The 26,567-nt window shown below is 40.5% G+C and overlaps 1 protein-coding gene across 2 annotated transcripts in view; it reads left to right on the top strand.

The window, feature by feature from the left end:
- The window catches only part of Efcab5 (EF-hand calcium binding domain 5), a 110,442-nt gene that overhangs the window by 23,764 nt on the left and 60,111 nt on the right, over nt 1-26,567 (top strand). Inside the window, exons 4-7 of one of the 2 annotated variants that reach the window (XM_021178008.1) lie at nt 3,244-3,400; nt 6,827-6,875; nt 11,840-11,910; nt 23,605-23,760. In XM_021178008.1, coding sequence (XP_021033667.1) covers nt 3,244-3,400; nt 6,827-6,875; nt 11,840-11,910; nt 23,605-23,760 — 433 coding nt within the window. Of the gene's footprint in view, nt 1-3,243; nt 3,401-6,826; nt 6,876-10,955; nt 11,029-11,839; nt 11,911-23,604; nt 23,761-26,567 lie in introns of those variants that run through there. The other variant, XM_029483107.1, reaches the window with a different exon arrangement.

Below are 26,567 nucleotides of genomic sequence, written 5' to 3'. Positions count from 1 at the left end.
GCGCTCTACCAACATCACTGCATCCTTAGTCAGCCCTAGTCTTTATTTATACTCTCTAATCAAGTTTGTACTGTTAATTCCGAACACTTGTTCATATGAAGGAAATGTTTGATTATTTAGTTCTTTTCTTTGTTTGAGACAGGGTCTTGCTACAAAGCCTAGGCTGGATGCAAACTCACAGCAATCCTCCTGCCTCAGCCTCCCAAATTCTGGGTACAAAGTGTATACAATCACACCTGACTTTATTATTTAGCTTTTATGTGTACCAATGTGTGTGTGTGCGCGCGTGTGCACGTGCGTCTGCAGAGACCAAAAGTCAATCTCAGGTTGTATTTCTTAGGCCTTGCCCACCTTTTTCAGACAGAGACTTTCACTGATGAGAAACTCACCAAGTAGGTGAGGCTAGCTGGCTAGCAAACCCCTGGAATCCACCCACTTTTGCCACCTCCCCAGTGCAAGGATCACAAGGGCATTCCCACACTGCTCACCTAACCTTGTCTTTTCTTCCTCGTCTTCTTCCTTCCTTTCCTCCTGCTTCTCCACCACCTCTACCTCCTCCTCTTCTTCCTTTTCCTCTGTTCTAACTCAGATCATCAAACTTGGAAAGCAAGCTCTTTGCCAACTGAGCTATCTTCCCATCCTGGGAGCTATACTTAGAATCCATTTGTAGGTTACATCTACTCTATACTACCCAAGTTACAGTGTTGGATGGTATAGAATTCTGTTGGTTGGTATAAGCATTCTCATAAAATAATACATGCAACAGAAATGTTATCCGTTCCCTGAAAGAATGACACGATCAATTTAAAATGCATTTGGATTATATTTGGAAGCTCATACACAGTGTCCCTGAAGCACAAAGCTAGATTTTCTTTCTAAATATGGGCATCATGGTGTAGGAGAATCTGATGTCTCAGCTGAGACCCAAAGCATGTGGGAGACCTAGTCAGGCAAAACGAGGGGGAAAACATTTTGAACAGATGAAAATGTGACAGGAAAGTAGCTCTGTGCGTCTATTTTTGTGTTTTATGAGAATCTGAAGACACTCAGTACTTACGATACTGTTGCAATCACTTGTGTGTTCTGCTGTCAGATGCTGAGCTTTATAATGGCAGAATACATAATAACTGCCCAATAGATGCTTATGTAATGAGTGAGCTCGGCTGACAGAGTGAATGAGTGGATGCATAATGAGAATGCCAGCAGTAAGACACCGGGGTAGAATAGGAAGCCATGCAGGGATGTAGATGGAAACGGGAGACATTCTGTACTGGGAGAAGAGAGAAAAGGGCAGTATGGGAAGAAAGAGGTGGGTGAGGAACAGCTGAAAGGCCCAGGAGGGTTGGCTGTGTGATGGGCACTTTAGAGGAACTTAGCCCTTCCTTCAAAACACTAATTACTCTGAGAAGTTCATGCAAGACTTCTTCTGCACTGCTAACCTGCTTCCCTGCTTCTGTTTTCAAACCTGAGAGTTTATTTTTGGAGGCTTCTATTCCTAGAGATTTACAGAGGTTTCACATGGGCATAAAGCACACCTTCCGTTCAGTACTTTCTTTTGGACTGTTAGAGGGATCTAATGTCCACATTCTCAGTGAAAGGGTTTTGGTTTTTTCCATCTCAAATCTGCAAGATTGCTTCAGTCTTTCCTCATTGAAAGATGAAAACCTATTCCAAATGTTGGACCTGCAAAGAAAAATTCACTTCACACAGCTGTTTTTATTATTCTGAGCCATGTGATTTGATTTCAGTCAACACAGTTTGGGGTTTGTTTTAAAGTTCTAACTGTGATGCTTAACATAGGGACAATTGAAGCCTCCATTCTCTCTGTTCTCAGCCTGGTGATGCGTCTCTGGCAGAGGACAATAGTTACTCTTGTACTCGGGACTTCAGCAGGGCTGCAGAAGCATCTGACTCCAGCTAGATTGCAGCAACAGGCTGAGATACGCTCCCAGGCATATTCCTCCAGTTTGGTCCAGAGCATTGGAATGACCTGGCGTGCTTCTTATAAGAACACTTCCCAGGCTTCTCTCGTAGTCTTGGGATCTCTGGATGACTAATTTGTCCAGAGAAGAAGAAGGCTAAAGCTTCAGAGTTCAGAGCAGATGTGTAGGGAGGCCTCGATGTGTATTCTTACTACTTCTTGTAAAAGGCAAACAAAGACAAAACAAAGCCTATAAAACAAAAGGCCAAGGACCTATAAACTGACTAATTATACTTGTATATATGTATAGGGTACAATGTAAAGTTAAGATTTATAAATAGGTAGCATAATTAAATCAAGCTAATTAACCTCTTTCACCTCAAATAATCATCAATCTTTATGGGGAGAACATTAGAAAGTTATACTCTTAGCAATTTTAAAATATGTATATTCTATTATAAACTATACTATTGTGCAATGGGAACTTTTAAAAACCTATTCTTCCTTCTAATTAATGTCTTTTGTTCCCTTTGGCCATTATCGCCTCTGTCACCACCATGGTACTCTCGATTTCTATAAGTTTGGTTCTTTTATACTTTACTATGTAACTAATAACTGCCAGGTTATTTTTCACATGCCAGGTTTATTTCACTTAGCCTAATTCTCCAGTTCTATTCATGCTTCACAAAGAGTGGAATTCTGGGTTTTTTTAAAAAGATGCATAATAATCTATTGCGCTTATAGGCCAATATTTTCTTTGTTCATTCAGAAGTGATTCTGTATTTGGCTACCATGAATTGTGTGGCAATTAAAATATGAATGCAAACTTCTTTTAACAAACCGATTTCAAGTCTTCTGGGGATATATCCAAAAGTAAGATTGCTGCATCTTTTTGGTAGTTACACGTCTATGTTTTTCAGATGTCGCCACAGTCTTTCATAATTACTGTGTTAGTTAACATCCCCACCAATACTTCTTAAATATATTGTTTACTTAGGTAAAAAGTGAAATAATAGTAGAAATTAGCCTAAGATGAGTGCTGAAGGAAGAAAGACAGCTCCAGGGTTTAAGTAAAGCCCTGGATTCTGCCATTGAACTATCTGAACCAAACTAAGGGTTCTTTTTTTTTTTTTTTTTTTTTCGAGACAGGGTTTCTTTGTATAGCCCTGGCTGTCCTGGGACTCACTTTGTAGACCAGGCTGGCCTTGAGCTCAGAAATCCACCTGCCTCTGCCTTCTGAGTGCTGGGATTAAAGGCGTGTGACACCACCGCCCGACCAAACCAAGGGTTCTTAGCATGCATTCTGTGTTCTCATACTCCAGAATAGCCAAGATGAAGGAGAAAGTGAAAGAGAAGAGAGAACAAAGAGAGTACATAAGCACAGTCAAAGTCAAGGTGGCCGGCATGAGAAAGCAGGCTCTGGAGGAGCAGTTCAACGAATGGGTTCTCAACCCCAAAGGGATGATTCCAATAGTCGTGGTAAGAGGGAGAGCACACGTGGAGGATGTGTGGGTGCGTGCTAAGAGGGAAGTGCTAGCATGTTAAGTGGAATGTCAGAGGCTTCCCTTGAAATCCCTCACCAACACCAAACTAAGCCAATTCTTGACCTGTTTACTCCATAGCTTATTGATTTCTTAAAATTTTTCTCTTGGATATGAGAAATAAAATACAAATCTGGCAAGATTTTTTAGCAATCTTGATTCTTATAAAGGTTTCTCACATAATCAGGTAGGAAGACAAACTTCAAGTTCAATACCAGCTTGATCTATGTATTGAGACGCTACCTGAACAACATACACACAACACTCTCTTTCTCTCTCTGTCTCTGTCACACACTCACACACACAGTGAACAAAATACATGACAAACACTTCACCAGTGATATGTAATATGCAAATGGAAAATCAACCTGTGAGACAATGCCAACATCACCTGCCATTAAAGGGTCGTAGATCAAGTTTTACTACTTTTATTCATTCCTTTGGTATGGGGATGGGGGTGTATGCACGCTCCAGTGGAGATCAGAGAACAGTTTGCGGGAGTCAGTTCTCCCCTTCCACCGTGTGGGTCCTAGGGATCAAACTCATGCCATCAGGCTTGGTGGCAAGCATCCTTACCCACTGAGCCATCCGACCAGGCTTAGGAATTTTGTGGATTAAACTAGAAATGAAACACTACTCCCCACTTATGATACTGATTACAGGCCAGAGCACTAACAGCCAGGGCTTTGAGGAGTTACAATAGTGCCAACACTCAGTCACTGCTACTGGGATGCAAAGAAGCACAACCACTGTGAAAGACTGTTTCTCATGAAACTGAACACAGTCTTGGAAGAAATAAGATTCGTAAGTCCAGCTGTGGGTAACATATGTGAGGTTTCTAAAGTAGTTATATCAGAGAAGCAAGCAGGACTGCAGCTACAAGGGAAAGTGGGGAGAAGGAGTCAGTCTTCAGTGGGTGTAGGGTTTTAAATTTGTGAAAAGAAAAATTCTAAGTATATGTAAATGTACTGGGCACACACACACACACACACACACACACACTCGTACTGTTTAAAAATAACTTAATGTCAGAACTTAGGAGACTGAGGCAGGAAGATTACTATAGGTTTGAGACCAACCTGGGCTACATTGTAAAACTCTTGTCTGTAGATCTGGAGAGATGGCGCAGCATCCAAAAGCACTCACTGGCTGCTCTTCCAGAGAGCCTTGATTCAGTTCCCTGAACCCAATGGTGCCTCACAACTGTCTGTAGCTCCAATTTCAGGGGATATGATGCCCTCTTCTAGCCTCTGAGGGCATCAGGTGCACATGTGATACATAGACATACATGCAGGCAAAACACACACACACATGAAAAGAAAAACACTCTTTTTTTTTTTTTTTTTTTTTTTTTTTTTTGGTTTTTCGAGACAGGGTTTCTCTATATAGCCCTGGCTGTCCTGGAACTCACTCTGTAGACGAGGCTGGCCTTGAACTCAGAAATCCTCCTGCCTCTGCCTCCCGAGTGCTGGGATTAAAGGCGTGTGCCACCATGCCCGGCAAAAAAACCCTACTCTTTCTAAACAAAAACAATTAAGTTGGTAATTTTTGTGTTTCTTTTAAACACACAAACTAAACATACTTTTATAATGTACAATTCCACGATTGCACTCCTGGGTATTGATGTATGTAATTGCCCACACAGGGAAGTGACTTGGGTAGCCTGCATTAAATGGCTACAAATCAATTGGTGTGTCAAGCAGTCGAATGTCGGTGCTTACAGGGAGGGGATCAAGCCATGAGAGAGATGGAGGATGCTGCAAAGGTGGAGAATCCAAGCAGAAAAGACTGACTATTATGTGATTCCGATGACATGACATTCTAGAACAGGAAAAAGTATGGAAAAAGTAAAAAGATGGGGTTGCCATCAGGGAAAGGAAAATGAATAGGTGGAATGCAGGACTTTTATTTTTTAAAAAGTTAGCATTTAAGTAAAATGTTTTCATGGCATTTTCATATATGTGGAATATATGACACAAATATAAAATTATGTATAAAATAAATATAATATAAATTTCATATAAGATATATGATACAATATAAAATGCATGTAATGTATATTTATGCTTTGTTCTTAATTCACCCTCCTTTCCCAAAGCCCTCCCTCATGTCCTCCCCTTCCTCTCATCTAGTCAGTCTCCCTTTCTGCTTTCAAGTCCCACGTGCCCATGACAGCCTTCTGCACTATCTTTCCTCCCTTTAGATCTCTTGTTTGTCCCTTGTGGTCCCCACTCTACTTCGATGACATATTATATATATATATATATATTTGAAATCAAGGCTCCTCAAGTGAGGGAACACTCAATACTCAAAACCATCTTGAGTTCTACTCACTTTCCTGCAATGTGATTTAATGACTCTGTACTGCTGAATAGAATCCTATTGTGTACATGCCCAACACTCTCTTTATCCATTCCTATGTTGTTGAGCTTCGAAGCAGATTCTATTTCCTAGCTATTAAAATATGAAATATTTGAAGATAGTGAAACAACCCTATATAATACTACAGTGATAAATGCCACCATTATACGTTTGTCAAACCCCTAGAACATACAATACCAAAAGTTACGCCAGCTATGAACTGTGGGCTTTAGAAGAAATGACGCATCATTTGTAACAGATCTATAACTCTACAGCATCGGATATTAGTAGTCAGAGAGTGAGTGGTGTGTGTGTGTGTGCATGCATGCGTGCGTGTATTACACATGCCTGTGGCAGGGGTACTGGGTATTGTCTGTTCAGTTTAGCTTGAATCTAAAAATCCTCCATAGAAATTATAATCTATTTTTTCCTGGTATAAAGGGGGTTTATTGGGGCAGGGTGGGGGGAAGGGAAGGGATTGATGGCCTAAAGAAGGGGTAGAGACAGACATTCTGGGATAGAGCCATGAGGGCAGAGAAGGGAGACAGAGAAGGATAGAGAGGGGTGGGGAGAGAGAGAGAGAGAGAGAGAGAGAGAGGCCAGGAACACCTGGGAACAGAAAGAGGAAGCCTAAAATCTATTTTTTAAAAGGGGCCAAAATGAACTCTGCACATTTGTGTTTAGTAATTAGAGGATAAGGAAGTAAAGAGAATTCTCAGGCTTGCCTAGATAGTGGCAAAGGTGCCTTATCTCCATCACACTCACCATCAAAGGTTGCTAGGTAGTAAGTCCCTGGAGGGGACAAAATGGGATCATTCCCAGTGTCTCGTCCTCACGCAATAAGAACAGAAATCAATGAGGGCCCACATGAGAAAGTACAATGCTAAACTAAACAGAGATTCCATCACCTGGAACTTAGAGAGACTATACATGGCTTTTAATCTAAAAAACGAAATATGTGGTCATTGGGGAGTAATATGTTCTCTCCCTCCTTTCTCTGCAGATTCAGAACGTCCTTTATGATTTTTTTCAGAAGCCAGAGCTGCATCTTGGTAAATATAACTATTCATGTAGCATTTTTAGTTTTCAGGAAGGAGGCTGAAGTCATATAGTGTCATAGTTAGGGATTCCATGTAAACTTCTGTCTTAGGGTTTCCTTGCTGACACCATGACCAAGTCAACTTTTATAAGGACATTTAATTGGGGCTGGCTTAAAGGTTCAGAGGTTCAGTCAATTATCATCAAGGTGAGAACATGGCAGCATCCAGGCAGGCATCGTGCTGGAGGAGCCGAGAGTTCTACACCTTGATCCAACTGCGGCCATGAGAGGACTCTCAAAGCCCACCCCCATAGTGACACACGTCTTCCAACAAGGCCACACCTCCTAATAGTACTACTCCCTGGGCTAAGTATAGTCAAACCTCCACATAGAGTCATTATTAAGACCTATGTTGTTGGAGGTATTTAAAGATAATTTAGCCTCCCCTGTTCTTTCCACAGAAATAATTAACCATCCTGTTTCTTTAGTACAGCGCTCCCTTATATTACAAATATTGTGATTAACCCCTTTACTATCCTATGACATTCCCAGAAAAAATAATTTCAGAATTTAGAAGAAAAATATAGTGCCAAAATTAAAATAAAGGGAACATTGCTAGGCAGTGGTGGTGCACACCTTTAATCTTAGCAGAGATTTGGAGGCAGAGGCAGGCAGATCTCTGAATTTGAGGCCAGCCTGGTCTACATAGCAAGTTCCAGGAGAGCCAAGGCTACACAGAGAAAATACGCCTTAAAAGAAAGAAAGAAAAATAGGAAGGAAGGGAGGGAGGGAGGGAGGGAGGGAGGGAGGAAGGAAGGAAGGAAGGAAGGAAGGAAGGAAGGAAGGAAGGAAGGAAAAAAAGGAAGGGAGGGAGGGAAAAGATAAGAAGATATGTAAATAGAGGCATATAATTAAAATTTTATGTAGCTATGGTGAGAAAGATGTCTCAGTGGTTAAGTGTGATTGCTGGAAAATTGTAAGGCTTGTAGTTCAGCTCCTAGCACCCAGGTCTCGAGCCCGCTGACATGCAAACGGCTGTAACTCTAGGTCTGAGGGGGTCCAACACCCTTTTCTGGCCTCCAAAGCACACTTCCCCCACTTCATGTACTCAAAGAGACAAATAAATAGATAAAAGATCTTTAAAAAGTTATATGCACTCTATATTTGGTTACAATGTCACTAGAAGAAATAATGAATATTCAGACCTTTTTAACCTACTTTTAATGAATAGTTGGATATAAGAAAAGTAAGATCCTATCTAAGTAACTATCTTCCTTGTATTTGACATTTTAAAATAAAGGCAAAAAGAAGTTATATATATTCATATGGGTATCTACATATACATCAATGTGTGTGTGTGTGTGTATATATATATATATATATATAGTGTATATATGTTCTATATATATGTATTGATGTATATATGTAATATAGTATATATATATGTGCTGTTTTCATGACTGGGGCATGACAAATGCAGACTTACATAGATGTGCTGCATACAAGTTCACATTAAAATTGCAATGTCATTTTCTATATATAACACAATTTCTGAAATGGTGGACAACTACTGGTTAAGTGCCAGAATAAATTTTACATTCAACCCTCACTCAAAGAGTTCACAGTAGTTATATTCTCAGAAAAATTCAATAGCAAAGTGAGTGGCCAGCTGTCTAGCTCAGTTGTAGACCATGCACTCCCTAAGCATGCACAAAGACCTAGGCTCAACAACAGACAATAACAAACTGTTCTCTGTAATTGCATATAAAATAAGCTTTAAATTCAAAATTATTATAAGTAAACTTTTCACCTTTTTCAATGTCTGACAGGAGGGGGAAGCCTTTGTTGCATAGAAATTGTGGGAATTCTATCTCTGCACCAGCTTCCCCCCACACACTTAAACAACAAAAGCTCTCCCACAGATTTCTACTGTGCGCACCAGGACGAGAGAACAGCTCCATAGGCTTTAGTGCATTTATTTGAGACTCAGCCAAGAGAAATCTAACCTGTAACATAAGAAGTAGAGCATAGAGTCTCAATCCTGGGATTCGTGTCATCATTTTTGCTTTATTTTGTCTCTTTGAGGCAGGGTCTCACTATGCTAGCTGCTGCTGCTGGCCTGGCACTCTTTGTGTAAACCACCCCAACTGGCCTGATACTCACAGAGATCCTCCTGTCTCTGCCTCCCAGCTTAACACACTGGTTTTTGTTTGTTTGTTTTATCATTTGTGTTTAGTGAGAATATTTTTAGTTCTGTCCTTGCTCCCTTCTCCCCGTTTTTTTGAGACAGTCCTTCTGCATAGCTATCTCTGACTGTCCTGGAGCTCACTCTGTAGACCAGGCTGGCCTCAAACTCAGAGATCCATCTGCCTCTGCCTCCTGCGGATTGGAATTAAAGGTGTGAGCTGTCACCACATCCAGCCCTTTCCTTGCTTTTAAAAATAAGGTATGCTTCTTAGCATCTTGTTTGCTCCTTCCTGAACATGATTTGGGCCTTCCTGACAACACCTTCCTCCTGCCCTCACTCAGCCTGGTTAAAAACTAAGTCTTCCCCTTAGCTCTGCCTCCACTTTGTTTCAGAGATTTTTTTTTTTTTTTTGTTTTGTTTTGTTTTGTTTTTCGAGACAGGGTTTCTCTGTGTAGTCCTGCCTGTCCTGGAACTCACTCTACAGACCAGGCTGGCCTCAAACTCAGAAATCCTCCTGCTTCTGCCTCCCAAGTGCTGGGATTAAAGGCGTGAGCCACCACTGCCTGGCTTGTTTCCAAGATTCTTTGCAATGACTTGCTCATTTGTTTTGGGTGAGAGTGAGTAAGGGGTGAGTTAAGAAACTTCTTTAGGACCCTGATAATAATTAGAGAAATTCTAATCCGTTACCTCCCAGACGGATGAGTGACCAAGCCCACTCGGTCAGTCAACTGGTTCTCCAGCACAGGAGCGAGGATTAAAAAGAAAAAAGACAATTATAGCATAACCCCAGCCAGTTCGGAGGCTGAGGCAGGTTTGTTTTTTCCCCAGTCCGCTTTTATACCATTCTAATTACATGCAAGGATTAAGGGCAAGTAGTACAATGAGGAACAAGCAAGACAATAATCAAAGTCCCATGATCATTCCTGTAATCCCTGTTACTAAGGGCCCATCAGGTTGATCAAGATATCTGAGCCTACTTCCCAGTCCTAGACCAAAGTCACATTCATGCCTGAAGCCTACTTCTTTGTTCCACCCTAAAATCAGATTCTTGCCTGAACTTACTTCCTTGTCATCCCACCATCCCCTAAGGTCAAATTCCTGCCTGAAGCCCATTTTCTTGTCCTTGGCCAAAGTCAGATTCCTGCCAAGAGCCCCTCAAAGGCTTTTCATAGATGAGTTCTCCCTGCTTTCCCTTTTCTACATCATATTTATTTATTTATTTATTTATTTATTTATTTATTGTCTATATCATTCAGCATCTGTTGAGCCCTCTCTTGGTTCCAGACACCACGGGCAGTAAAAAACACAAAGGAAATCCTGATGGGATCCTTCCCCTTAGGTTGTTCAGTGTCCAGCTCTTGCTGGTAGAAACCAGTCTAGTCTGCACAATTTCCCGGAAGTGGAAGGTCTCTTGTGACCATAAGTGGTACCTCCTGCTGCCAGTTACAGAATTCAAGAGTACCTGAAGAATCTTCCCTATGCCCTTGTCCCAGTCCACAGTAGGTGGAGCTGCTGTATGAAGCAGGAGAGGGAGTAGTGCCTTAGTTCTTTCAGCATAAAAACTGTGTCTGTCTCCTGGCAAGATCAACATAAACTATGTAATTATCATATTAAATGGAACTTTTTGGGTTCATTTTTTTCTGGAGCTGAGGACCAAACCCAGGACCCTGTGCTCACTAGACAGGTCTTCTACCTCTGTGCTGAGTCCCTAGACTCTAAAGCGGAGGGTTAAGCATTTCCCGTTGCTACTCACCCCCATCCAGGAGACTGTTTGATGGACTCTTGGCATCTTCATTTCTTGGTTTTTGTGCACATTAAGTGTTGTTTTCTGTGTTTGCCTTTTAGCTTTCTCATCTCCTGACACACTGCTCATATACCCTGGATTTTCTTATTCTAACCCATGACTCTAGTTGACAACTCTCAATTCCAATCTGTCCCCCTGAGCTCCCGATCTTCCATGGAAAGCCTGAAATGATTGGTAAGAAAGGAAAGTTGCTGATGAAAATGATGATAATTATTACAACAAAATAAATGACCTATGTGTCAGCACTTATATGTGTAGTAGGAAATGCATGGAAGGTTCCAGAAAAGATGACAGGCTCTGGAGTCAGGGGGAAGATGCTCATCTCCACACACCATTTATGATGTCACCCCACATAACAGTTTTCTGAGATGGTGAATAACCTTCATATTATTTACATCTTTTACTAAAAGACTATATCCACATGGTGTTTGTTAATTTTGGAGACATTAAAGACAAAGAAACTTTAAGCTGGAATTGGGGGTGGGGGCACATCTCTAATCCTAGCACTCAGTGGGCAGAGGCAGGTAGATGTCTGTGGGGTTAAGGCCAGTTAGGGATATGTAGAGAGACCCATCTTTAAAAATAAAGTAAAAAGTAATCTAGCTCTTAACAAAAAAAGGACACATTTTAAAGAGAAGTTTACAGAGCGAGCGGCATTGGTTTAGCTCTCCTGGTATAAATACTCTCATAAACCTACAGTGGTCTTATTTTTGGTCATTTATATTATTATGCATATCTTTTGTACTTTATTTCAACCTAGTAATTAAAAATTTATGTTCATTCTTTTTAATATAGAGGTTTCTTGGTTAAATAAAGCCAGAAAAAAACCCTTGATACCAACTGGGATGTCACCCAACTATAAATTATTCACCATAACTATGGATAGATATTAGTTGAGAATAATTTTATGTTCTATGTTATAAGTATAAAATATGAATTTATTACATCTAGACTAATTCGCAAAAAACTTTTATTCTAAAACTAGAATCACGTTGCAAAGATCTGGTTATCATGAAATCGGTGGATCTAGGATTGACCCAACAGCAGTTTGTACAAGTAAGGAGCTACGTTATTAATGATTGTATCAAATTATTCTGTCAGTTTCAACCAGCCTTGGGTAGATGTCACATATACAGCATCTGAGGATTAGATCAAATTAAAGAATAAACCCTTATCATTCTAAGATACATACTTCAAAATATTTAACCACTCTGAAATTGGGCTAAAATTTTCAAATAGCTCCTTTATTTTCTTTAAATTTATGACATTCATGATACAAAAAATATGGAAAAACTTCTACTGGCACCTTCTGATAAGCTCAAGAAAAAAACCTCATCATTTTATGTTCAGTGAAATCTGATTATACAAATACAGTGAGATCTGAGATTCAAGGTCTACATGGTATTATCAAACCTGAGGAAGGATGATTCTACTGTAATGGAATAATGAAAGAAGCCATTTTGTTAGGCAGGTATCCTGTCTGCTACAGCCTGCTTTTGTGTGTTGCTTCCTCTCCTCCTCCAGTTTTTCTGTAACGAGTCCAGGAGTTAGTTTAGCTTTCTTGTTTCCTCTCATACACTTTTCCTCCACTGAAGGTGACAGCCATGCAGTAGATAGAGTTTTTGTGTGAAGGATTTCTTACATCCTTTCTGGAATAGTTCTTGTCTAGATCATATGCCAATGAGATACACTACTCAAAAACCCAGAGAACAGTATTGGGTAGTTTGGAGGAGCCAGAAGAAATGACTCAGCAAGTCAGGGAGAGGCAAACCTGAAGACCTGAGGCTGACCCCAGGAACCCAGAAGATGGCAGGAAAGGACCTACTCTGAGAATGATTCTCTGCCCTCTAGACACTTGCATGCCTGAGGGGGAAAAGCTCAGAAAAGGGAAGGCCTTTTCTCTTTAACGTAATTATAGATATAACTTACATTTCTTTGCAAAAATTCTCAGTGCTGCTTGCCTATCTGTCTTAGTAGTTTCTCTACAAATAAGCAATTTAGAAGATGCTCTTATTTTTAATTATAAAAGTAATATGAATTTTAACCAAATATGAAGTATATCTAACTAAGAAAGTAATATGGGCTTATTTTAGAACATTACAAACAAAAAGGTAAAGAGAAAAATGTTAAGTCTGTAATTCTATTACCAGCTTATATCCACTGTTAACACCGTGATATGGTTGTTCCTCAGATCATAATATCAAGTCACATTTTGACTCCTTTGGCTAGTCCAAACCTTTCTTGGTTTTAAATTCTTGCTTCTTTCTGTTCTTACTGGCCTTTTGGAAGGCCGTTGGTGAGGCAAAAGGAAGCCCAAAAGAGTCAGCACCATGCAGGTGCTGAGGTCCTGTGGTCCCCAGGCAGCCTGCCACCTTCCTTTCAGCTCTCATGGTCAGAATTAAAGCTTGTTGTAAACCAAACGGATCTAGAGGTTTTAGTTGTAAGTAAGTTAGAGAAACAGGGAAAAGCGCTCCTTCCCATCCTGGTCCCTAAACCATCTTAATGGCAGTGTAATGCTTTGCTACGTGGTTATGTTTACTTAGTCATCTCTTTATTGATGGACAGTTACTTTCTCATACTCCTAATAAAACTATACAATACCTGCATATAAATCTGTATTTACAGTTTAAAACTGTCTCTCATCCTCTCAATGTATATGTTAGTCCCTGACCCTTAAACTTTAGGGCCTAAAGTGGGTATATTAAAAAAATATTCAGAGCTAGGAGTGAAGTAGAACCAGTGCTTTATAACAAGTTCTCTCATTCTCTCTCTGTCTCTCTCTGTCTCTGTCTCTGTCTCTGTCTCTCTCTCTCTCTCTCTCTCTGGAAAAGGGGCACACACATGTGTGGTTGTGGGCATGTACACTATGGAAAATCAATGTGAAGACAGAGCAAGAAGGTAGCCATCTGCAATCCAAGGAAGAGACATTATCCAACGTCAACTCTTTGAACCTTCAATTCAGACAGTGCAGTCTCTAGAACTAGGAGGACATCCGTTCAGTAGCCAGAAATGTCTAGTCTAACTGTTACTCGAGCCTGACAGAGCACCAGTCATTTGTTTAGAATGGATTCCCAGAAGTGGAACTGGCTAGGTCAAAGAAAGAAGAGCTGAAAGCTTTGGGTACCAGCTGTCACGTTGTGCTGTTGATTGCTTTGATTTAGTCTCCCACCAGCAATGCACAAGAGCTCTCCTCCTACTTGAGCCCAGTCAGTCAGCGCTGCTAGGAATGAGAAGCCTACAATTTGATTAGTTTTCTTCTTTCAGTGCTTGAGATTGCACATGCTGGGCAGTCACTGCCTCTGAGCTATGTTCCCTGAGCCTCACTTTTTTTTTTTTAACAGGTTAAATATTTTCATGTTAAAACACTTTATTGTGTGACCTAGTCATTTGTATTTTTTCTAATATGAACAAGCTATGTCAGCAACATGCGCACGTTTGTGTCTTTTCACATTTAATGTGTGATGCCATGAATTCAAAGACACTTCAATTTCTTTTACCTTAATTCCCCAGATATTACTGCTTTCTCTTGGTAGACACAGTCATTGGCAATAGTAGATTCTTTTATTCCAATCTTAATAACTATTGCTAATAGTAGTTCAACAGTATTAACAGTTTCTAAGAGTATTAAAGTATAATGTTCTTTACATGAGAGAAAAAGGCAGAGACAGAGAGAGAGAGACACAGAGAGAGAGAGAGACAGACAGACAGACAGACAGACAGACAGACAGACAGAGAGGGACAGAGAGAGAGAGACAGAGACAGAGACAGAGACAGGGGGAAGCATTATAGGAGGCTTCAAATGGGTAAAGAGTCCACAGAGAGACCATACCGAAGGCAGCTGATTCAGACTCAAGGACCTGTCTTTGGAGAGGTCAGATAAGCTTTATGAACTGCAGGTGCAGAGTTGTCAAATGCTGCAGGGTGGGGGAAGGGAGGGCAGTTTTAGGGTCAGTTTGAACCAATCTGCTTGTCCCTAGCAGGAGAAACTTCACTTGAGCTGGAGCCCAGGTCACAGGTAAACACACTGCTGTGGCCATTTTTCCGGATGGGAAAAATGACTTTAATAGTACCAAGGGTGGGGGGGGTGGTTGCGTCATCCTTTGGGCTGGAGTATTTAATAAGTGCATAAGTCTGTGTTTCTGATATGGTTTTGATATCCCCATGCATCCGGGTGTTCCTGACTTAAACTCGAAGTTCATAGGTTGTTATACTTTATTGTATAAAGAGGTTGCTTAGCAGGCTGTGCCTTGTGGTTTGTGCTATGGTTGTTCACTTGCACAAACAAGATGTGAGTCATTCTACCTCAGCGTTTGCGCTGAAGACGGAAGAAGCTGCTCTTTTAAAAAATGGGATCACTTAGGACAAGCCCCAGCTTGAAACAAGTAGAAACAAATATGGACACGAGCCCAGTCTCCATATTTGTCCTACCTTTTGATGTTTACTTTAAGTTAGAATTATAAATGCTCATTATGTATTGTTGGCACTGTGTATGATCGCCAAGTCTAAGTGCTTTTCAAATTTCCTCAACTTTTTTGTCTTTTATTATTACTATTTTGGGGGTTGTTTTGTTTTATTTGAGACAGGGGTTCTCTGTGTAGTCCTGGGTGTCCTGGAATGCACCCTGATGACCAGGCTGGCCTTAGAGATCTGCTTGCCTCTGCTTCCCAAATTCTGGGATTAAAAGTGTGTGCCACCATGACCAGCTCAAATTTCCTCAATTAAAAAAAAAGTAAAGCTAGTCTCCACCTTGGAAACATTTGTGTTAATTTTTGTGCAAACGAATCAGGTCATTTAAAGGTGCTTCTTGTTGCTCCTGCGCTGACAGGGAGCTCTCAAGATCTGCACGGTCGTCGCTCTCAGGTGTTTTTATTTTTATGATGAGCTTGAAAATAATTTTAACAATTAACATAAAGAATCTAACTTGGTTTTCCTTCTAAAACGATAGCCAAATATACAGCTCCTTATCGAACAAACTTTTCTGTTACAAGTAGCCAATTTTCCGAGTGAGAAAAGAAAAAATCTGAATCATGGTTTGTCTCCAGAGGAAAAGGAAACATTTTACAGAATTTGATAGAAATGTTAACACCCACATAAATTCACGTTTTCCAGAAACAGGAGTGTTCTCTGACATGAAACTCCCTAAGAGTATGTGGTTTTTAATACATCACTTAGTCTTCCTTTACTATGAGACAAGTAAAAGCAGGAGGACAGCACAGTAACAAGAAGGACAACAAGTCTTTTCTATTTTAACAAACTCGGCTAGAAATAGCACATGACAATTTGGGAATAAAAATTTCTAATCACTCCCAGAATTACTAGAGAATCAAATGAATAAGGATTTGGGTGGCGACAGTAAGACAGTGTGTGTGTGTGTGTGTGTGTGTGTGTGTGTGTGTGTGTGATGGTCTGGTAGTGACAACTACCTTCTCATCTTTTTAGCTCTTTGGAGATGAAATTTAACCTTACAAACTGAAATGATTAGTTAATTCTTGTTCACTGGAGAGTGAATTTATTCTAAGGCCCCTATTTTACCATTGCTAAAGTAGCATTATTGGAATTTTAAAAATAATATTTATTATTTTTTATGTATGAATGTTTGTCTGCTTGTATGTGTGCCTGATGCCCTAGAGGCCAGAAGAGGGTGACAGATCCTATGAAACGAGAGTCACAGAAGGCTGTGAGGTGCCATGTGGGAGCTAAGAACAGGAAACCCAGCCCTCTGCAAGAGAACAAGTGCTCAGAGTCACCAAGGTTTCTGCCAAATCCTCAAAAAAATTTTGAAAACACTATCATCAAAACAATATTGTAAATATGACCCCTACTTACTTGAGAGGGAGAGGGTAAGGATTTAACAATGTCCTCTTAAATGTAGCCTCTCAGCTGAGCATGGTGGTGCATGCCTGCAGTCTTGGTATTTGAGAGGCTGAGGCAGAGGAATTGTGAATTAGAGGCCAGTCTGGGCTATGGAGTAAGACCATGTATTTAAGAAGAAAAAAAAAAAAAAAGCCCAAACAACCAGTCTTTCCAATTTTAAGATGAATAGTCTTTTTGCTTTTTAAAAATAAGACACACTTGACACTCATTGTGTGCTTTTGATAAACCCCCTTTCTAATTCCCAAAATGTTTTAAAATCAGAACCTTGTCCATCTCAGGGTCTGTGGCTTTTCATAGACAGGGTGTGGTGCTATATCTGTTTTATAAACAAATCACCTAATATAGAATGACAAAACATATTAAGAGGATTGATAAAGGAAGAGCAGAAAAATGAAATAAGTGGACAGGTTTCAACATTAAACATTAAAAACCCAGATTAAAATTATTTTTCATATGTCTAAATGATAAAATATAACATTTTTAAAGTTTACAATTTATAAAGGTGATAGCACTCTCTTAAATCTTATGGCAGCACGTTGCAAGAGAATATATAAAAGAGAAATATATTAGAAATATAAAGATAAATGAGCAAAATCACACAATAATTATGGAGCTATTAAAAGCCACGACTACACAGAGAAACCCTGTCTCGAAAAGCCAAAAAAAAAAAAAAAAAAAAAAAAAGCTTCAATGGTAAGAACTTTGTTAGGATTTAATTCACACATTATTTCTTTCTTATTGTTGCTAAAACAAATTACTATGAAGTTAGTTTCTGAAAACAACATAAGTTTATTCTCTTACAGACCTGGAGATCAGAAATCCAAGATCAGCAATACGGGTCACAGTCGGGTGTTGGCAGGGCTGTAACCCCTCTGGTGGGTCATCTGCCCCTTCCAATCACAGGGCTGAAGTCCAAGAGAGGGTTGCCTCCGGCTTCTGGTCACTAGTGGGTGTTATACTCACAAGCATTACCAACCTCTGCCTCTATAGTGATATTGCCTCCTCCTCCTCCCTGGCTGAGAAAACCCACTTTCATACAGACACGTGTGATTGCGTTTAGGGTTTACCTGCATAATTCAGGATAGTTTCCCTGTGCCCAAACCGTAGTTTAGTCACATACACAAGTATTCCTTTTCTGCGTAAGGTGTCATGTACAGACTCTGGGTCCTAATGGTTATTCCAGGCCATTATCCAGCCCACTGTACAATACCTTATGCCCCTTTGAAGGTATACAATTGAATGTATTTTAATATATCTTCAAAATGGAGTAACTGTCTTAAAAATCCACGTTAGAATACTTTCTTCACTGAATAAAGAAGCCCCATGCCGGGTAATGGTCACTCACTCCCCCTTGTCTTCCAAACCACAGGCCATTGGCGGCCACTAAGGTACTTTCTGTCTCGGTAGTTTTGACTCTTTGGGATATAGTCTATAAATGGAAACACCCAATGTGATTTTTGGCTTCTTACACTTATGATGTCATGTAGGTTCACCCATTTCAGCATGCTGCTTTTTTTTTTTTTTTTTTTTATTGCCGATGACATTCCTCTGTGTGGGCATACGCCTTTTATTTCTCCAGTCAGCAGTTGGTGAACATTTGGGTTGGTCTCACTTTTTGATCACTGTGAGTAAATCCTCCCATTAACATTTGTGTATGCATTTTACACGGACACATGTTTCCATTTTTCTTGAGTGTCTGTCTACAGAGGAATTTCTGGGCTACATAGTCAGTGTTTCTAGAAGCTTCCAGACTGTTTCCCACTTTCCGTTCCCAGCAGCAGCAAGATGACTCCCAGTGCTCCACACCCTTGCTAATGTTTGCTATTGTTAGTCTTTAAAACTTGTTACTACATTTATCTGTTTTTGTGCCCCAGCACGTGTGTGGAGGCCAGAGGTCAACACTGAGTGTCTTCCCTGGACTCTGTCCACCTTATTTTCTATGACTGGACCTGGAGCTCACTGATTGGCTAGGCTGCCTGTCCATCCAGCTCCATAGCCTGTCTGCCCCCACAGCACTAAGGTTACAGGCACATGCCACCATTACACTCAGCTTTTTGAGTGTGAGAAATGGGAGGAGGGGGGTGTCAGAGCTCCTTATCATTATGCAACAAGCATGTTATGAACTGAACCATGTCCTCAACTCCTTATGTCTAATTTTATGGAGTACTGGAAAATGTGTACTCAGATGAGAAATTATAAGATGAGATATCCAGCTATTTTGTTGATTTCTTGCCACATTTTAGGCATTATTCTATGTGCTGTTATCATGGATTAAAGTTGCAGAAAAGTCACAAAGGTATAAAAGTCTGGAAAATACATTTTTTTCTATATGGCATGAGATATTTATTTTATAAATATATAAAGTTAAGATTCAGAGATAAAGGGTGAGAGGGGAGCAAGGGGCCTTTAATGTTATTTCATTATTAAAAGATCTTGTGATTACAAGGCATATCTGCCCCTGACAGCACCTCTCTTCCATTTCAAAGAAGGTGATAGGCATCAATACCTCCATGTGCAGTTATTTCAATTGTGGCAAGCTAGCCTAATTTTATCTGTAGACAGAATGCTGTCCAAAAAGGACAAGTGGACATGGGATAGTTGATTGCTTTATTCTGCCAAGACAGAGTAATCTAGTCCTTCATAATTCCTGCTTCACTTAAGGTCTGTCAGATGGTCTGGGCCAGAGGGCTGAAGATAGATGCTCCAACCTTGTAAGGAATGTTGGGAACTGTTCAGGCAGTCAGCTGTCTCTGCCAATTGTTTTAAGTTTTAAAAGCTGTGTTCCTGTACTTCTTGCATACACAAATATTTATTCCTTTTTAAATCTCTGATGGGATTGAAGACTAGATATTGTCTCACAATTAAACTTACATTGTTTAGCATTAAAGAAGGTGTTCTAAATTTTAAAAGATAGATTTTAGATGAAAGTACAAGTTAAAGCCAAAGATGACTTAGGAACAGAATTGTAAACTCATTAAGTTAAGATAGATGATGAAATACTTTCTCTAAAATGCCAAATATAATGGACTGGACATTATAGGTATATATCATACCTTGTAATTTGCATAATTGTCATAATTGTATTTGTAGTAGTAATATTTTAATCTGCTCTAAACTCCCCAGCAGGTGCACATGCACTTCTTGCTGCTGCCCCAATGTTATGGATTCATGAATGAAAGGCACTCACACACACATGCACGCGCACGCACACACACACACACACACACAGAGCCTTTTATTTTAATATGCCTTAAACAATGGCTGAGCACTTCCAAAACCTCCCCACAGCTAACACTCTGTCCCCTCCTGAATTATAACTTACTAAAACCTATATTCCACTTTGGCCACCACAGGCCCAGGCCTGCAGCCCTCCTGGGCCATGATTTCTGACTCTTACATGTTGGCAGTGTCTCTGTATCTCTGTTCTGCAGTTCCCAGGCCAGGACCTTCTCCTTCCCCAACAATGGAAATTCTCCTCCTCCCTCATGTTCCTTGCCTGGGAACCTCAAAGTCCCACCTTTCTCTTCCTGCCCAACCATTGACCACTGGCAACTTTATTTGCCAATTAGAGCAACTGGGGGCAGGGACTTGAAGTATCTTACATACAAACTCTTGTGTAATTTGGGAACCCATAATGCAAGCATTAAATCAAATCCACATTTTTTTCTATATAGCATGAGATATTTACTTATAAATATATAAGGATAAGACTCAGAGATGAATGGTGAGAGGGGAGCAGTAGCTTGGGCCCCATCAACTACAAAGCTCTGCAGAATGCTAATGAGTTTACGAGGCGTTCATCAGCCTTACATCATCTTCTCCTTTTTTTGCTGGGTTAGCCTGTTAACATTAGTTTTTCTAACATGTCTGAACATCTCTTCCTAAACTCAAACATACACAATCAGACACGTTAATTATAGAAAACACTTACCTGGGTCAAACCCAAGAAAATGTTTCTTAAGCTAAGCCAACCCAGACCCTATCTCAACAAAGAAAAACTTGCATGAAATATTTAATATCTTCATCAACAACTCACTGGGCCATCCTGTGTGGCACAGAGATAGCATCCTGAGCATTTGCTGTCTTGCTTTTGAGATGAGGTCTCACCATACAGCCCAAGCTCTCCTTGAACTCGATCCTCTTACCTCAGCTTCCTATGTTAGTGGCTTTCTAGGCACGTGCCACTGCACCTGGCTTTTCACATGCTTTTCAAGAGGTTTCCTTTACAGCTATCTTATTAGCACCCACTTATGAAACTGGAAGAAAATATAATATTAATATTGGGCTTAAAGACAAGATAGCAGCTACAAGTGTGGCCCAGTGGAGGCACCATGCCATCTGATTGCCCTGTGATCCTGGATATGTTTGGAGAAAATGCAGTCCTGAGTCATAAGATGAGAGATCACAGAAAGGGAGAGACTAAAGCCCACAGATGCTTCTCTGTCTTTACCATTCTCCTATGTATCTATTCTCTGATGGATAAATAAGCAGTAATGGCCTCTTCATTGAGTACAATCTACTCACTTTTTAATCCTGTTTGTTCTAGTAAATAACAGTTCAAAACAACCATTTGAGAATATTTTCTTCTTGTTCCTCAGCTGTTAGGTGCAGCACAGAAATGCATTATGAGAATATTCTGTCATAATAAAGTAAGAATATTTGTATGTACAACTGGGAGTTTATGCCTCTTGTGTGTGCAGTTATATGGCTGTGTGCATATGCTTTTCTTCTGTTCTTATAAGACATGGTCAATTCTCTAATTATTCTATTTAGAGGTGAATTTGTAGTTAAGTGGGTGACTGGTTGGTAATCTTTATGTTATATGACTGACACATATCACAATTAGACTATGCTCACTCAGTAAACCCATAGGTTATAAATCCAGGTTTAATTCTTGATTCAGTAGAAACCCCACACCAAAAAAATTCACATGGCTTTAGTATTTATTCCCAAATACTAAATAGACTATAGAGTGATATTTTTATCATGAACCAATATATTTTCAATATTAAAGGATTGATCCATAATATAAAAGTTTGAATCATAAAATAGTTTTACATTATGAGTAATTTAGAAAAATGCCTAATAATTAAGCAAAAAGTCACTAGTGCTAAAGGATAAGATCTTAAGCTACTGAACTAATTAGGGCCAATTCCCCCACATCATCCAGCTCAGAGGTTCTCGGGTGTTAGCAAACCTATGTCCCCTCTAGGGCTTGTCAAAACCCAGACTGATCTCAACCCCAGGATTTCTGATGCAGTAGGTCAAGGGCAGAGCTCCAAACTGTACTCTCAACACACTCTCAGGCAATGCTGGTGGTGTATGGACCATACTTTGAAAATCACTGGTCTCATTCATCTCTCTTAAGTATATATATATTGTCAATTGAAAGGACTGACTTCCTGTTCTATAAGGAAAATGCTATTCACTGATTTCTTAAGCACTTGAAGAGTAAACAAGAAAAATGACTATAAAATTATGGCAGAGAATACCCAGATTCTGTGCACACGGTGTATACATTCCTGTGACCTCACCATGTCCCTCTGAGATAGCTGTTACCATGACACCCATTTTGCAAGTGAAATAGCAGGGAAACTAAGCTCAGAACCTAGACAAAATTTTAACCCTTTATGCTGCTCTGTTTCTCTGGGTATTACATAGGAAACTTAATTGTGCTCATTGATCCACCAGGAATCATGATAACTGGTGGCTAAGGATGTATCTCAGTTGGTTGCCTACCATGCCCCAGCATAGCATAACCCAGGCATGACAAGACATGGCAACTGTAATCTCAGCAGTCAGGAAGAGGAGAAAGAGCTTCAGAAGTGTAAGACGATTCTTGTCCTCACTGGAGTCTGCGGCCAGGCTGAAGATGAGTCCTTGCCTCCAAACACACAAGCAACCTTTTTTGCGAGTTGAATAATAGCTTATGATATGTTCACATGGCTACACATATGTCTTTTTAAAAAGTTAATGTGTGTATTCGCTGGTGTCTCCATCTGTGTGACTATAAACACACGTGTGTAAGTTTCCTCAGATGTCAGAAGAGGGTATCAGATCCCTAGGAACTGGAGCTACAGGCATTTATGAGCCATCTAATGTGGCTTCTGGGGTTCAAATTCTTGTCCTCATGATTAAGCAGCAAATGCATTTGAATGCTGAGTCATCGCTCCAGCTCCAAACATGTCTTTTGCACACTACATTAAGGAGAAGATGAGCAGTCACCTTACATGAGTGCTTGTATTGGGCTAGAGAGATGGCTCGGAGTTTAAGGGTGCTTGTTTGATCCCAAGCTTCCACATGGTGGCTCACAACTATTTGTAACTCCAGTTCCAGGTGAGCTGATGTCCTCTTCTGACCTCCAAGAGCATCAGGCATCCATGTGGTCCACAGACACGCGTGCAGGCAAAACATTTACACACGCAATATAAAAATAAAGAAATTTAAACGTGCCCATGAACATGCAAAAACATGTTCTATTTAAAACAAATGACTGGTGTTTAGTAGCAAATTACAAAAATGGAACTTTCTTCACATCCATGTTAATTATGTAACAATTGCAAGAACTAGAAATCAACTTGGTAGGACTGAAAATGAAATGTGCGCGTTCCAAGGGCCTTAGGAACAGACCAGAACATCCAGGTTGTTTTTCTCTGCGTTCTCTTTAAGTTTAATTTCATGGTGTCTCTTCAGACACTAGAGAAGGAACTAAGATGAGCCTGCCAAGTGCCACGCACATGAAAGCACTGTGGTGAGCAAACAATGTGGAAACATTTTGCAGCTGATATCATTCATATCCATGGACAGGAAACCATAGAGAAGGTCAAAATTAAGAGCATGGTTCTAAGTCATCGTTTACCCCGCTTTCTTCTGCAGTACATTTCTTCATACATCACAGACTTGAAAAGCGAAGTCTTTGAGGAATTCCTTAAACACCTGTGCCACAGCGCAGAAGAATTCCGGGAGATCATACTAACTGACATGCGGAGGCAGATGTTTGCAGAACTCTTCCTACACTGCGACAGTGGGAAGGTAGGTGAAACACCGCAAACTCCCTCTGCTCCTCACAGTTTGATGTGAGGGACCAGCCTTGATGTGGTGCTTGTTGGTGATGTTCTAAATTTCGAAAACATCGAGTTTGATAATGGTGGCCTACTGACCACTATTTGATAATGAAATTGGTGACTAAGGGGGAAAAGAAATACAGAGCGTACAGTCTACGCCTTTAAACTCTAAAACCTGACTTACCAGCCACTTTCTCAAATTGCTAGAAAGTTTTCTAGCTCCTATTCTAGAAAACTTTTGTTTGTACCTGTCTTCTTATTGAATGGGCCCACCCTGTGCACACCTTGAGTGACGTTGCTTTTCAGCACTTTCAGCTTGTTGTAGGTCTATCTCTTGTGTGTGAGAGTGCCACCAGAGGCCAGAGAGGGCTTAGTGCTTGGAGCTGGAGTGGCAGGCATCTGGAATTCTATTTGGGTGCTAGGATATGAACTTTGGTTCTCATGGTTGAGCAGCCAGTGAACTCAACCGGCCACTTATGCTAGATCAAAAGTGTTTCTAAGAATGATGTTTGGAGGAGAGTTGCGAGCCAGGGTATCAAATGGACCTGCCACAGTAGATTCAAATGTAACCAAAATACGTTTAATAAGCCTTCTGTTTGTTTGTTTATTTGTACCCATGCTCTGTAAGTGTCTTTTTAATGCAATAATGTCTAACTTTAAAACATTTCCAAACATTCTCATACCCACTGGTCACCATCCCCCTCCTCTACACCGAGAGTTACAACAAAATGTCATGTTACTATATAAAAAGCAACGACAACTCAAAGTGGATGCCAGCTGTAATGTCAGTAGGTCCAGCCTCTCAGTGTATCCCCTGAACTACAACTCCTCTATGCATCTTCCCCCACAGCCCCCCACCACATCAAGAAAAGAGCATCTTTACAAACCTTAGATATATGCTGTTGGCATTGACCTTACATCTTACAGACTGAAAGCAAAATGCCAAGGACAGTTTTGGGTACCTTCTCACACCAAAAGCCAACTGTGGTGTAAGAACACAAAACGCCTTTGTATTGACTTCATTTATTTTAAAACGTTATTTCATTTTATATGTATGCTTGTTTTTGTCTGCATGTGTACATGTGTACTACATGTGTGCAGTACCTGAGGAGGCCAGAAGAGGGCGGTGGGATTTCTCCAATTGGAATTACAGGAAGTTGTGAGCCTCCAGGTGGATGCTAGGAACTGAACCCAAGTCCTCTACTAGAGCAACAAGTGTTCTGTGACAGTTTGAAAAAGGCATTTGACTCTGGGCATTTCAATACTTGATTCCAGTTGGTGGTGCTGTTTGGAGAGGTTGCAGCCATGCTGCAGGAAATATGTCGTGGGCAGGCTTTGAGGTAAAAAAGCCTCTCCTCCTCCCACTTTGATCTCTCAGATTCATGGGTGGCTGAGGTGTCACTTCTCAGCTTCATGAACTCTCAGCATAAGCTACCTGACGCTAGGTATCATGCCTACCACCTACAAACATGTTGTCCGCACCATTATGGATTCTAACTCTCTAGAACATAAGCCCAAGTAAACCCTTCTAGAGTTATTTCATCCTGGTATTTTAGCACAGCAGCAGCAGAAAAGCCACTAACACATGCTTTTAACCCCTGATCCATCTCTCCAGCCTTCTACTTTTCATTTTAAAATGTTAATATATACAACTTATTCAGCTTCTAGGTGTCCAAAGACTGCCTCCTTTGGACAGCTGTAAAACACTAACACCTTGAGAAACTATAGTATGAACAGGATGTAATTTTATAATTAAAGCAAATGAAAGCAGTGGTCAGAACTCAAAAGAGATATGTCAAATCTGGGTGTGGTGGCATGCCTTTAATCCCAGCACTCAGGAGGCAGAGGCACACAAATCTCTGAGTGCAGGGCCAGCCTGGGCTACAGAGCATGTTCCAGGACAGCCAGGGCTACACTGAGAAACTCTGTGTTGAAAAAAAAAACATTAAAAATAGAGAAGCCAATCATAGTGGAATATGCTTGCATGTGCGCATGTGCACCACATGTGTGCAGTGTCTGAGGAGTTGGGCAAGTTGCACAGGCAGTTCCTGGGGTGTTCTGGTCAAGAGCCTAGTCTACTCCAAGTTCCAGACTAGTTGCAGAAGGCTAGACTGTCCTCTGGCCTCCACATATATGCATATATGCCTGCAGATACAAACGAGAGATAAGAAGAGACAGAGAGCGGGAGAGAGTCAGAGATAGAGATCGATACAGATTGGGGTTTCTCCTGAGGGTAGCCATGAAAGAGAAGCTATGTGATGCCGTGAGTGTCTTTTGTGATGTACTCCTAATAAAGGAGCCAATTGCTTTTCTGAGGGCTCATGTAATAATGTATGTGTCTGTGATGGCTGTGTGGAGGTACGCATGCACACTCCTTGGTGAACATGTGGAGGCCAGAGGAGAACGTCCTTTCACCACGTGGATTCCAGGGATTGAGCTCAGGTTGGCAGCCTTGGTAACGCATTGAGACATCTTGCTGGCCACTATAGCTTGCTTGCTTGCTTGCTTGCTTATTTATTTATTTATTTATTTATTTATTTATTTATTTATTTATTTATGTTTTTCAAGACTTGTTTTTTTTATAGCTCCAGATTTTCTGGAACTCACTATATATAGACCAGGTTGACCTTGAACTCAGAAATCCACCTGTCTCTGCCTCCTTGAGTGCTGGGATTAAAGGCATGTACCAATATATTCAGCTTTATAGACCCTTTAACGAACATATATGATACCAGGCATGATCAAAAAATTTAAAAATCTCTCTATGTTTCTTTC

Source organism: Mus caroli, chromosome 11 (assembly GCF_900094665.2).
Source record: "Mus caroli chromosome 11, CAROLI_EIJ_v1.1, whole genome shotgun sequence".
NCBI lineage: Eukaryota > Metazoa > Chordata > Mammalia > Rodentia > Muridae > Mus > Mus caroli.
Note: the sequence above shows the minus strand (reverse complement) of the source record. Positions and strands in the feature narration are given on the sequence as shown.